The sequence below is a fragment of the Penicillium samsonianum genome, assembly GCF_028829775.1.
Source record: "Penicillium samsonianum strain IBT 33392 chromosome Unknown utg000006l_segment0_segment0, whole genome shotgun sequence".
Taxonomy (NCBI): domain Eukaryota; kingdom Fungi; phylum Ascomycota; class Eurotiomycetes; order Eurotiales; family Aspergillaceae; genus Penicillium; species Penicillium samsonianum.
In genome coordinates, this window is record NW_026643264.1 from 1589248 (window position 1) to 1602770 (window position 13523).

At 48.3% G+C, this 13523-nt stretch overlaps 4 protein-coding genes across 4 annotated transcripts; 2 read left to right on the plus strand and 2 right to left on the minus strand.

Annotated features, from left to right (window-relative positions):
- Window positions 1–297: 297 nt before the first annotated feature.
- Window positions 298–2108, minus strand: N7471_010646 (uncharacterized protein; the record flags this gene model as incomplete). The annotated part of the gene is made up of 2 exons (XM_057283365.1): window positions 298–1373; window positions 1436–2108. 2 exons carry the CDS (start codon window positions 2106–2108, stop codon window positions 298–300), a joined length of 1749 nt encoding a protein of 582 aa, XP_057132344.1.
- Window positions 2109–6328: 4220 nt separating this feature from the next.
- Window positions 6329–7561, minus strand: N7471_010647 (glycoside hydrolase; the record flags this gene model as incomplete). Its single annotated transcript, XM_057283366.1, has 3 exons — window positions 6329–6355; window positions 6411–7316; window positions 7388–7561. 3 exons carry the CDS (start codon window positions 7559–7561, stop codon window positions 6329–6331), a joined length of 1107 nt encoding a protein of 368 aa, XP_057132345.1.
- Window positions 7562–9288: 1727 nt separating this feature from the next.
- Window positions 9289–10788, plus strand: N7471_010648 (uncharacterized protein; the record flags this gene model as incomplete). The annotated part of the gene is made up of 1 exon (XM_057283367.1): window positions 9289–10788. The coding sequence occupies one exon, from the start codon at window positions 9289–9291 to the stop codon at window positions 10786–10788; it is 1500 nt and encodes a 499-aa protein (XP_057132346.1).
- Window positions 10789–11665: 877 nt separating this feature from the next.
- Window positions 11666–12826, plus strand: N7471_010649 (uncharacterized protein; the record flags this gene model as incomplete). The annotated part of the gene is made up of 2 exons (XM_057283368.1): window positions 11666–12400; window positions 12470–12826. 2 exons carry the CDS (start codon window positions 11666–11668, stop codon window positions 12824–12826), a joined length of 1092 nt encoding a protein of 363 aa, XP_057132347.1.
- Window positions 12827–13523: the final 697 nt, after the last annotated feature.

Consider the following 13523-nt stretch of genomic DNA (forward strand, 5'->3'; position numbering starts at 1 on the left):
TAGTAAAATTCAGCACTAGGAATAGAACTCCTGAAAATCTTAGTATCATCCGACGCCTATTGCAAAAACGAGTGGGCGTCTGAAAGTTAACTCATGTGGGCGTTGACCCACTTTTTTTCTCCCATAGTTAACTTCAAAGCCCTAATTCAAGTTACGGTAACTTGTCCCACCCCCATGGGATAGGGCGAAGTCCTCGCAGGCCAGCCACCTGCATACAAGTATAAAAGCAAACTAGGGAATTCTACGCGAGAAAATACGAAGACGACAATGATCCAAGATGTAAGCCTAGTACCCGGTCTAGGTAGAGCTTCGCCTTGTATTGGCGCCGAGCCCATGGAGCGGGCAGAAGTTGCTACCATGTAAGGACTGCCTAGAAGTATTGTGCGAGCGTGTCAAAATGTTCGACACAGCTTTCTTCGCGGCCGTTTCCGCAGCCGCAACTACCTCGGCCTCCAGATCCTTGATATCATGTTCACACTGTGCATGTTGCTTTCTGAGGTCCTCTAGCCCGTCCCCAACTGCCTGGCGAACCTCCAATATAGAACTTTCGAGCTCTTCCTCAAGCTCAACCCCGCGAGTCTTGAATTCATCGGAGATCTGCTCACGACACTCACTTGTGGCACATTCAGTTAATTTTTCGATAAACCGTGAATCGCCAAATTCGAGATAGTGGTCCATTCTTTCTTCAAACTTTTTATCAAACCTTTGATCGATTAATCGATCTATCCGTTCGTCGAGCGTTGCGGCCTTGGTGGATCTGAACTCGAACTTGGGCGTCGGTGTGCTGGCCTTGTCTGTTGGCAAAGCGAGGAGATACCCACGATTCGTCTCTTTGAGAATTTGAACAAGCAGCTCGTCGGGAGCATTACGGATTCCCTGCTTCAGATTTTCGAGCTTCCTGCGCTCGGCGGAATCGGGGGACGAAGAATGTATGAAACTGGTTGGACGAAGAGACCGTGACCGACGAGAGCTCCGTGCGGTAGAATAAATTGGCTCGTTAGGAACATGACTGGGGCCCTGGCTGAGACGCAGAAGCTTTCTATGCTTGAGGGAGGGAGCATGCGTGAAACACGTGGGGCGGATAGATTGTGATGGAGAGATCTCAGAGCTCGGCGTGGTGTCGTAAATGAGGTCATCCGAAACATTGTGGGGCGCCTGCCCAAGGTGTGGGAAGTTCCTGTCCTCGATGTGGTCCGGGGATGTGTGTGCGAAGCATGTTGGGCGGAATGATGATATGGAGAGATGAGTACTAGGTGTATTGGGTTCGGTAAGAACACCCGGTGTGTTGGGTTCCTCGGCATGGTCTCTTAATTGGGGCGATGGAAGGAGTAACCGTCTCCGTCTTTCATGGTCAGGCGGGGTTGACAATGTGTCTGGAAAGTATGTGTAAGCTATTGGATGATACTGTGGAGTATAGCTGGGTTAAAGGACATACCTCTGCGCCGCTTGCCAACCACCTGCTCGCCAACCACCTGCTCGTCAACGGGCTGCTCGCGATAGGCGGGAGGTTGCACCTCTCTGATTTGTTGGGACACATCCTTTTCACGATATGGCGGTAGTTTGGCCGGCGGTTCGAAATCTTTCTGGTATTTTGGAGCCAAGTTATGTCGTTGATGTTCGAAACACCTGGGCTGGACAGATTTTTGTTGTAGAAAGCGCGATATAGATGATATCTTTGTAATTTCTGCTTTGTCGAAATGGTGGCGAGAGAAATTGAGAGAAATGATTGTGGATTTACAGATGGCAGCAAATGAGTGGAACTTCGAATCGTCCGGATCAAAAGGCCTGAGAGAGTCTGTTCCGGTGGGACCGAAAACCGCGCCAGGCTTGGAGAGTGTCAAAGACAGTGTTGAGGTGTCTCTAATCTCGGTGGCAGCCGCAAATTCACAAGTCAAAATTATAGTTGGGATGATATTCAGGACCAGGTTCTGTGGTTTATCGGGTGAGTTAGCTAGTGTCCCTTCAAACCAAAGTGAGATGAATCCAGTGTGCGCAATTTTGTCACAACCAATGCGAAGCGTAGCAGCACAAGAAGCCTCGGAGGTGGGTGTATCAACACGCGCTTCCTTCTTCATCTGCAGGGTAGAGTTTGGTGATTTGGTGGCCATTTTGGGCGAATATGGGTTTAATTAATAGCAACGGCCCCTCATACATTGAGAGCAGCCTAGACTGGTATAGGGGAGGTTGAAGAAGAAGAGAGATGAGATGGGAGTAAAGAAGTAAAGCCTCCTACGGCCAAGTCCCAAGTACGTGCCCAATCCGAGATCAAGCGACGATGAAAACAGAGAGTCCTGTGTAACCACAGGAATGGCAGGACCGGCAACAAGGACGGTATTGAGCGATACTCTTTCTCCAGGTGATGAAAGGAGGATGAAGAAGAGAGATGAGACGGGAGAAGAGAAGTAAAGCCTTCTACGGCCAAGTCCCAAGTACGTGCCCAATCCGAGATCAAGCGACGATGAAAACAGAGAGTCCTGTGTAACCACAGGAATGGCAGGACCGGCAACAAGGACGGTATTAAGCGATACTCTTTCTCCGCGTGATGATGAAGGATGTGATAGGGAAGGATGTGATAGGGGAAAACGGGCCAGGGTAGGGGGCAAAGAGGAGGCTGGGATTCGCGTCGCGACCGGGAGGTCGGCCTGTACGTCACGTGGCTCACCTACATCAGCCAATGAAAACCATGGATGCAGTCTCTGTAAGCAGCTAAAATGTACAAAATTACACAAGGTTACATCAGTAATCAAGTACTGAAGACAGACCTGCAATCATTCACCGCCCTTGGCAGAGAGCTGAACCGGAAAATAATACTTTGTGGATGAGAATGACACCAATAATAACTACAGCGTGTCCCGAAACCGGTGCCACCACTTTTACTTGTTTTTCCAATCTTAATTACTAAGCTACACTAGTCTATATTGGGAAATTTTCCGCGTATGCTTGGAAATGGCGCCTGTATTGTTTCTTACACAAAGTACCTACCGCTATGGTGGGGGAGTATTCGCTTGTACTTTAATACATCGGACACCTTCATACCCCACCCTAAAAGATGATCTCCCGGAACACAAAGGGTTAAACAATCATTGTGAATGGCCACGTTGTGATAGCACCAAACCTTGCCCCCTCAAAGCATAAGCTTATTTCTGATATGATCCATAGTGGAGAGCTGTCTGTATCACAGATGGCAGGGGTTACTGGTTGCTACAGGAGAACTATTCTGAGAATCTCCTCTAACATACGAATCTTTGGCAGCGTCAAAGCCCCGCCTAATAAGGGTGGTCGACCACGAAGCGTCACTCCAGTTATGATAGAAGCTCTATGCGATCACCTGATCGATAAACCTAACCTTTATCTTAATGAGATGGCGGTTTTTCTCCAGGATAAGTTCGCTATTCAAGTAACAACATCAAGTATTAGTCACACTCTTGCCTTTAAAGGCTGGTCAAAAAAGACTATCTAAGTCAAGGCTCGAGAACGCAATTAAGACTTATGAGACGAATACTTTCATTTCATCTCCGATTTCCAGTTATACTAACTTGTCTACGTGGATAAATTAGGTTATGATAAACGGATAGGCTTTGGCGAACGGGCTAGTCTCCGCTAGGTACCGCGCCAGTCTAAGTGGCCAAATTCCATCATAATTAGCGATATCAGATTTTACCTAGATATACTTAAGATAGTATTGTCCTTTCTCGGGTTTTCCGGGGCTCGCCTGATGTATCTGTCTTTGAGGATTTTATTATTAAGCAGCTTCTTCAGCACTATAGAAGGTGGCCCGAGCCAAAATCTGTGCTAGTCATGGACAACGCATCTTTCTATCATTCCAACCAGACAGAAAATATGTGCTCTGAGGCCGGAGTGAAGCTAGTGTACAGTGATATTCGAAATCAGCTTTACCGCCAAACTCTCACTTTCTTTCACAGCGCTCCACCAAATCCCCGCTATACCTAATTAGGCCATTGAATGATTCACTTGATTTCTACCAATCTACCTCAGATGAGTCATAATAAATTACCGTAATGATGGCTGTAAATTGGGATATATGCCTTCCTCGAGGACCCAGATGAGTGGAGAGAAGAAGTCTAATGAGCTGATGAGCTATAGGGTTCAAGGTTAGAAAGCGGAGCAGGATCGGTGCAACCTCCATAAATAGCTTTGGAAACAAAATAAATCGAGGCTTGGTTGATTCACCACGTCAGCGTTTCAAGGTCCATGAAGTAAAAACCACTCGCTAGTGTCTTGGCAGTGGGACACTCAAAAAAAAAAAAACAATTTTGACTCAGGGCGGAAGCAGATTTCGCTAATGACTGTAGCGTATGTTGTCCCTCGTGGAAAGTCACCTTCTTGTGGTGAGGGATGTCAGTAAGTTGGACTGCAAGGTCTGACCGAAGCTGAGAACTTTCCAAATCGAAACTCCGGTGGAAACCCCTTTATTGGTTGTGACGACGCGGCGGGAAGCCTTCAAAAGGACACGTCGACAACTTCGCACGTGGACAACTTCGCACGTCAACAACGTCGCGATGTCGACGAGCCTTCGAACAACCGACCTGCCTACGAATTTCCAACCTATCCTCACCGGGTTTTGTTCACAATAACTCACCTGCCCTACCGGTTCGATCGCATGTCGATTCGTCAGTCCTTCGTCTGCTATCTGGTGTTGCCGCCAGCGAGGCAGTCAGCTACTTCGGGCGTTAATATGAGAAGTACTCTCGGTAAATCGCTACTCAGGGAAGAGGTCCACGAAACTACATCGAGAATGGACACGTGGGGGGTCCGGTGTCACCGAGGGATGGGTTATTGCTTTTGGAGGGGATGATATGATATGACGACAACAACAACAGCGACAAGAGAAACTGCTTGAGAAATACTGTATGGGCTAGAAGGGTTTTTGCAGCTGGTACAGCTTTTCCTTTCGAAAATGAGACTATGACAACATGTATGCAATGGGAAGATAGAATAGCGTATAGGTGCCCTCTAGGCTTGATACCTCCGGGCGTAATGAATTGTGTGTGTGTGTGTAGCGTATGTTGTTTCTGATTCATGTCAATCGCTGCTGAAAATCTTTCATTCTCTTTGGAAAAGATAAGAGGTCCACTCCTTGAAAGTACCCAATAACCTTTTCACGTGTATCTTGAGCGTTCGAAATTGCCGCCCGAAGATGATTGTGGACTTTGCAACTGAGTTTGGTATCGCAAGAATATGTACCCTCTACCTCTCATGTAATACTCTCCAATTGCTTCTTGACAGAAAGTAATTGAAGGCCAACTTCATTCAAGAGTTCGCCAGTGCGCTCACTAGCTTGATTATCCTCGAATAGAGCAACCACGACGCGTTGTGCAGCTTTTGCAACTTGGGCTGTAGTTGTACCAGTACTTGTCAGGTCGGGCATCATGCGTTTGGGTAACTGTAGGCAGCGAACTTGTTAAATCAATATCTCAACAAGTTAACATAGGCAAACTCACTATGTGAAAGAGCAGTTATTGCTGTTTCTGTTCTCAGATATAGTATTGATGACCGAAGACCACAGAAGATTATATTTATACAGCAGCATCATCCTCTGGCACGTCTATTGGCAGCAACCTAAGGGGTTGTGAATATGGTTTTAGTTCCTAGGATGTTTTCCTGCACTATACATACAGTATGCGCAATTGTCGGAAATAGCGAAGGGCGTACGGGCTAGTAATGGTGAGATGATCAAAATGAGTAACTTGATTGATGATGATTTTGAGAAGAGGACCGCTGTTGAAGGGTCGCTTTGCAATGAGGTGCTAGTATTGTAACACTAGAGCTCGTCTGTCCCATTGAGACCTGATTTACTATACAGAACAGGTGGAGCGGCGGCTATCCGCTGAACTGCATGACTTTTAGTGGTAAATTACCACCCTTCAGGTTGATAAGAAATTCTCGAGCGTTTCCATGATACCAGCAATTCATTTAAAGGCAGTCGTTTTCCAAGCACAAAACTGGGTGACTTAAGTATATATCTGGCTATACTCGACGATTTGTCCCAGATCTGAAACGCTTAGCCTACCAGGTGGACAAAATACCGCCTCCCCAGATGTGCCATCTATGATAAGTGCATTCGCGCACGCTGCAGTGAGAGAGTACCCTGGCTGGCCTGGAAAGGCTGCAAAAAGTACTATGCAGAGTCCGCCGGCATATATGCAGTTTCGACCACCAGCAGAGCATGTATAATCTGCCTGTGGAGGTGTGCCTATGCACTTCGCGCTCACTGCACCTGCCCGTAGTCCTTTATCAGGCCCTTCAATAATCTTATATAAGTTTCCTGGTGGCGGTATCTGCACTTGCAAGCTGCTGTCTCGGCCAGTCACCAGTTTTCCATAGGACCACCATGCTAAACAATCAGGCGGGCATGTTATGTCGGTATGGCCGTCGTCAGAGTCGCCTACCATGTGCACTCCACCTGAACCAACTCCAGCATAAAAATCCACTGTTCGTCCTGTCTCAGGATCAGGCCTCGTGCCATGCTTCTTATATGCATTGGTCACGGACAGGATGTTTCCTAGACGCCAAGGTAGGGTAACGAGGTTGACCGAACCACCACCACAAAAACACAAAAGCGATACACTACCGTCTCTGAAGGTTAGAGATTTCTCCTCGTTCCAGGGATCGTCAGCTGTCGTGGGCATTTCTTCCAAAGAGTCGAGCGTTGAAGCGATGTTAATGACGTTCGAAGTACCGCTTAGCACATGCTGCGAGTTCCTAAGTACTCTTTGTGCCGCCGATTCCGCCACAGTCGCAGGGAAAGTTGTCTCTGTAGTGGTTCCAGAGGCTAGGTTGAGAAGAGCTGACTCATCCCCGTTAAAGATATCAGAGTCACCGCCATAGAAATAATGTTCCGAATTTTGCCAGATGGTATACGACGTCCAACCTCCCGGAACTGTGCCAGGAGAAGTGTTGTATCTTGCCAGCACTAGGGGACAGTAGCTGCTAAACTTCTTGTAGTTTCCGGTGCAAGTGGTCCACCAGTTATTCGTAGTATAGATCATTGGAAACCTTCCCGTTACACCAGAGTAGGTGTCAACGAAGCCTGTGATCCAAGCAATCATGTCGGACTGAGAGAGCCCGTAACACTGTTCGCCCGCTCTGGGCGCCTCAAGATCCAACCATCCGGGGAGGGTCATCCCGTCTGCTTTCCATTTTCCGCCTTTTGCAAGGAAGAACAAGGCTTGGCTGCTACCATTAGTGGAAGCGGGATTCGCAAAATGATAGGCCCCATGGATAAATCCCGCATCGGCGGCACGGGAAGTGTGCTCGTTGAATTTATCGTCGACCCAGGTATTGCCTTCAGTGGCCTGAAAGGGGTTGTCAGTTCATAACTGATGCAAGGTTGAAATATTGGCGAACTTGGTCAAGGAACACTGACCTTAATGACGACAAAGCGGGCACCGCTGGTATATGCTGCCTCGAAGTCGACGCTATAATTCTGATGGTGCGAGATATCAAATCCTTGAACTGTGCTAGCGGACTTTGCCAGGTGAGAGGATGCAGCACATGCTAAGCTGATGGCGGTAGTGAGGGAGATTGGCATATACTTCATGACGGGGGACCGAAATGACAAAGGTGCGGATTGCAATTGACATATATTTGTTGATATTCCTGCACGCCTTCAAGCACGATGTATTGCAACCGAGGAGATCACTTTAATATAACAGCGGGGGGAATCAGTGTGCGATCCGGCGCTGGAATTTATGATTTCATTGTAGTTATTGTCTGTGTAGACTTCGCACATAACAGAATACGACAACATCATCTGTCGTGAAGGTTTGTCGCATCGAAGTGACATCATAGAAGTCTAACCTTAAGCTACTGGAGAAAAGAGAATAAGAGCAATCTAGGTCTTAGTCTAACTTTGGTGATTCAAAATTAGCTTGGCTCTACTGATATGCATATGCCACTTCTTTCTATAGGACATCATCAGTTCTTCGGATATCTCTAGGTATCTGCCGCAAAATGCCAAGATTGCGTAGCCAAACTATTGCAGGTGTTGGGTTGCGTGTTGAGCCCTTTGAGGCCATACTTATCTACCAAATGTGGAGCACGTCAGTATAGATTCACTTTTAGCACTTACCTAGTTGATACCGATTGGCTATATACAAGCGGAGTGTGACTTTGACAGAGATAAGGAACCGCGGATAGCGAAACCACGGACGAATTTAGCACCAGGTTACGTGCTCGGATGATCGACATACGTCTTGTGGCGTACCCGAAATTGCGGCGTCATCCGCCTCGGACGCTAAATCTTAACTTAATTTGAGGGCAAAAAGATATAGTATTCTATCCCTTTATTAACAAATTAATGCGCCCACTTGACCACATAGTGACTTAACACTCGCCATTTCCTGGAATACAGAGAGCTCTAGGCCCCTCTGTTCACCCAAGGTTAGGGCTAACTGAACAAGATGAGGCATGCATATAACTTCCTCGAGATTAATCAAGATCGTAGATAGTTGAATGAGCTTTTCTTGGAGAAAGCAAGATATGCGCTCTTTTCGCTTGGTTTGATGGGAACACCCATTCGGTATGCATGGTTTTTCTCGAACAGCTTTTTCGGCGGGCTTGCTTCTCCCGCAGTTTCCTCATTCACATCATAATCTCTTGCTTTGAAATCGCCATCAAAAATAATTCTAATTTTTGATCGGCCACCACACCTTTACGGCTGATTTTAGAACTCCAAAATTTGAGGACCATAATCTCCGAGGCGTAAGTTTCAACTTTACAAATTTTGAGGTCGATGATCGTACGAAAAGTAATTCCAGCCTACTCATGGCCCCACTTTCTTCTCTCATAGTAAAGCGAAAGTCTTAATTCCAGTCTACTAGACTGCGCCCACCCCCATGGAATAGGGCATTGAGTCGGAGAAATGAGTAGACGATGGATTTTGTTATACTGCTACTCATAATTATGCTCTGGGAGTCTTGGAAACTGTACTGATCTCGACCCCCAGTAAAACCTACGCCCTTGCACGAAGTGCGAAGAGGTGAGATGTTCGACGGAACTACGCAGGGGCCGGGTTCCAAATTGACAACTGTCACAAAGCCCGTTTGTTTCTATCTGTACGGAAGCGACCCGGCGACTTCTCAGTATACCGGAAGTGAGCATGATCCGGGGGATAGCATGACGTCAACCATTCCGCTACTCTCGTTTATCATGATGAGTTCGCCATCTGAATACAAATTTTCCTCTGCTTCAGTTAAGACCGGAATCGAGCCACTTTTAATTCTCATCGGGGCGCTTTTTCCTTTAATTTGCTAGACCTCGGGCGATATGGCCCAGCAAAACCCTCAAAATTGTCTTGGTATCCCGACTCCTGAGTCATTGAGAGGGCTGATCAGAGCACCACCGGCCTGTCTTCCCACCCCTGGAGATGTGGCAGCCGTTGAAATAACTGAGGGTCTTGGTAAATACCTGGGCAAGCCCAGAGACGAAATTGTTCAAGCGCAAAATTTGACGAGCGGATTGTCGGACATCGCCATAATTCTGGAACGTCCGCTTCATAGGTCGAAACACAAGTTCGATGTCATCTTCCCAAATTTTGTGGAAGAATCCCCGACGCTATTAGCCGTCGATGAACTCATTCGTTTCGCTAGTAATGGCGCTCGAAGCATACATAATGTCACCGTGCTGAATGCGTTCCCTTTTCAGCCCGACAAATCTGCAATGGAGCGAGAACGAATAGGCCACGAAGCGCTTACTCGGATCTTGAAAGCAAAGAAACCCAAGGTAATTTTGAGATGCCACCGTGAAGAGTATTGGGACGAGTGGCTCAAGCGCATCGAGCTACCCGGACGGGAGTACCAACTGGAGCGGAAGGATGTCAAAATTACCGAGGACCATACGGCAGTCGTCTTGCAATCGTTCCATCCCTCTTGTGCTGTGAACAATGCCGACTGCAGACCGGAATACCGAGCATTATTGATGTACCACTTCGTGGCCGCCTTTTCGGAGCTGCGGGTTGAGTTCCGTCTTCCGGATACTGCGGAGAAAATCAGAAAGCTTTGCCTCAAAAAGGGCGAGCGAAGAGACCACGATATACCCAGCTACAAATCATGGCAAGCGGCACTTCGTATATCTCAGGAATTGGAAAGGCCTTACGACGGTCCATGCAAGGCACGATTCGTTGAAATATCGGACGAAACCCCATTTGAACACTGCAGTGCACAGATCAAGGGATTTAGTGCTATGTACAAATCACTGAATGAGCTTTTCGGGAACTCGAACAATTTTGGATGTCTTGGAATCGCGAAAGTTGTTTTATTTCTCTGGAAACAGCACTTCCGGGCCGACCCTCTCTACGAGCAGACAATGTCATGGCTGCTACTACGAGGTAATGATCAAAAGGACTGGTTTCCGTCAAGGCCTCAACGGGCTTCCCTCCAACGCCCGCTAGAAGACGACTTGTCGGAACTTCAAATTTCGGGGCGCCCCCTTCTATGTGACATGCAAAAGCTTACCGACGAAGCAAGACTCTTGGCTGGTCAGACATCTGACACACTTGGGAGGGCGGAGAATCTCGGGGAAAGCCTGCGTGTTAATATGGCCTGCATTATGGAGAGATACATTGTTCTAGTTCGCAAATACTTGAGCGGCACCTCGATGAGTGATATCAACAAAGCAATGGCCATCAGCACTCAGTTGAAGTCATGTGAGATTTTTCTATCCACAATCATTGATCAGAATGATTCTCTAGAACAACCCGACATGCGGGGCCTGTTACAGCGCCATCAAGAGCTAGCGAGCCTGATTAATGCCAGCGTTATGGCATGAGCAACTCGGGGTCATTCTTTGTGTTTGTTTTGTCAGTTCTTTCAGCTGTCTCCCAGGACCTGAGCATTCAAGGTAGCTGCAGCGTGGAATCGGTTTCTTGTCCAAGAGGAAAACCTAAAGCTCTAGATCACGTGTGGGTTCCTGAGGGCGAAGCTCCCATCCATCGCACTCTCACCCTCCCACGTGCCAGCCATGCGGTGTTCGCGTAAATTCTTCATCATTTCGTCCGCCTGGGGTTCAACTGGTGTATTCTGGTCCGTACTGCGGCCCTGCGCGTGGATGTAATGCCGGACAGTGCCCTGGTTAAACGCCTGCTGGTATGTCACTATACGGCTGAACTGCTGTGCCGTATCACTGGCTGCGGCCCGGGGACGTCCTTTGCTGCTACTGGGCTTCCACCTGTGCTTCTCACGCCAGTGCCGCCTCATACCGACGCTACGGACCACATACCCGCATTTGGATGCACGCGCGGATAATAAACCATCGCTGTGAACTGGCAATCCGGGAATGAAATCGTGGACGGTGGTGGGCACTTCCCAACGTTCATACTCTTGCACTCCGTTCCACTGTGTTCGAAATCTAATACTGGGAAGATAACTCCTGAAAATCTAAGCACGATCCGACGCCAATTGCTAAATCGACTGGGGGTGTGAAAATTAACTCGAGTGTGGGGGTGGACCCGCTTTTATTCTCCCATACAAAAACATAAAACACTAATCCGACCCAGCCCTCAGTCGGCCCCCTCCCCGGGAAATAGGATTTCGATGGGAATCATCCACGTGCCCTACGGGATTTGATCATGGAGGAATTTAATTTTTAAAACGACTGGCATTACCTGGCCCGCCCGTCTAAACCTCGCATTGGTTGGGCTAGGAATATGTGGTTCAGCTTAGTGCAGCAGATGGTTCGACAGGACCCCGCATACTATGCTTTCTATGCGCTATGCCGTCCTGATCATGCGTGGAAGCTGGTGTCATTTCCATATTATGCCAAGCGAACGTATCCTGGAGAACGCACCTTCTTTCGCCACATTGATGTGAATATCACCGACTTTGTGCGTAGTGGTCGGGGTGAGAATGCGCTACAAGGGAGCCTCGCTCTCTCCGATGAGGATAGCCGCAACTGCACCGAATTACTCCTAGGTATGTATCGCGACATCGGCACGTGGCATAAGCGGCTGATCGACCGAGGGTACGCCAAGGATGGGTATGTGCAGCGTATCGACGCCGATATGTGGACTAAAGAGGACGGGGCCCACTTTGGCTATGGCCGGACTAAACAGATCTGCCAGTTTGGGGGTGTACGGCTGAGTCTACCTGGCCTACCCCATGGGTCTACCGGTCCCGCGAGTTCTCAGCGTATTAACATCCTACCTTGGTTCGTTGCCATGGGTGATGATCACCAGACACTAGACACCGCAGAGTCTGGCACCTGGGATGACCTCTCGCGCTGCCATCGTGATTTCCAGTCGGGCACTAAGACACCATCCGGTCTGCCGAATAGCACGTACGGTGGTCGAGTGGATAATATATTTCCTGCGACCGTTCGGCTAGGACACTTGGGTGCGATTTCAGATGCGCTTATTGGCCAGACGCGATGGGATACAGCAGACGTGCGGAGGGAGCTGGATATTTTATTTGGTGATAACGAGAATATATCATGGAATTATATACAGGCCTAGAGACGAAACGCCCAGCGCCTATACTACACTGCGTTTACCAACCTCGTGGCTGCTGAGAAGGAGGCCTTTGGTGATGATTCCTACTTCTACCGGAGGGAATTAAACCTGTCTACTACTCCGGCGTTTATCCGTGATGGTGTCTACTATGCTGGGTTCCAGCGTACCACTAATGCTCCGGGACCTCCTGATACCGAAGCAAGTGGCCCTTCTGCTGGCGACGAAGATATAGAAGATGACAAATCGGCAGATGTCGATGTCAGAGAGCATGAAGATGTCGAAAGGATATTCGCAGATATGTGCCGTGGTGGTGCCCTTGGGTATATAGCTCCTCCTGACTTTTCCGCTATACGTCTGTAGTATCCACCTAGGGGTACTATCAATAATACGACTATAGGGTTCTATTCCATGGTTATTTGATAAAGAATGTTGATTCATTCCTTTCGATGTAATGCGGTTTGGCAAAGAAAAATGGCCTAAAACGTCAAGTTCATGAATGAGACCTTTATCGATAGGAGCGTAGACGGGTAGCTGTAAATATAGAAAGGGCATAAAGAGATTTGGTTTTAATGTTTTTAAAGCATATTGAAGACCTAGCTTGATTCTGATTAACGTTTGGATTCCAGCGTTCTCGAGACCTCAGTTCTTTCATCTGATCTGTGGAGCTCGAGACCTCAGTCCTTTCATCTCATCTCAGTCCTGTCTCCTCAGTCCTATCTCCTCAGTCCTGTCTCCTCAGTCCTGTCTCCTCTGTCCTGTCTCCTCTGTCCTGTCTCCTCTCCTCAGTCCTGTCTCCTCAGTCCTGTCACCTCAGTCCTGTCCTGTCACCTCAGTCCTGTCCTGTCACCTCAGTCCTGTCCTGTCACCTCAGTCCTGTCCTGTCACCTCAGTCCTGTCCTGTCACCTCAGTCCTGTCCTGTCACCTCAGTCCTGTCCTGTCACCTCAGTCCTGTCCTGTCACCTCAGTCCTGTCCTGTCACCTCAGTCCTGTCCTGTCACCTCAGTCCTGTCCTGTCACCTCAGTCCTGTCCTGTCACCTCAGTCCTGTCCTGTCACC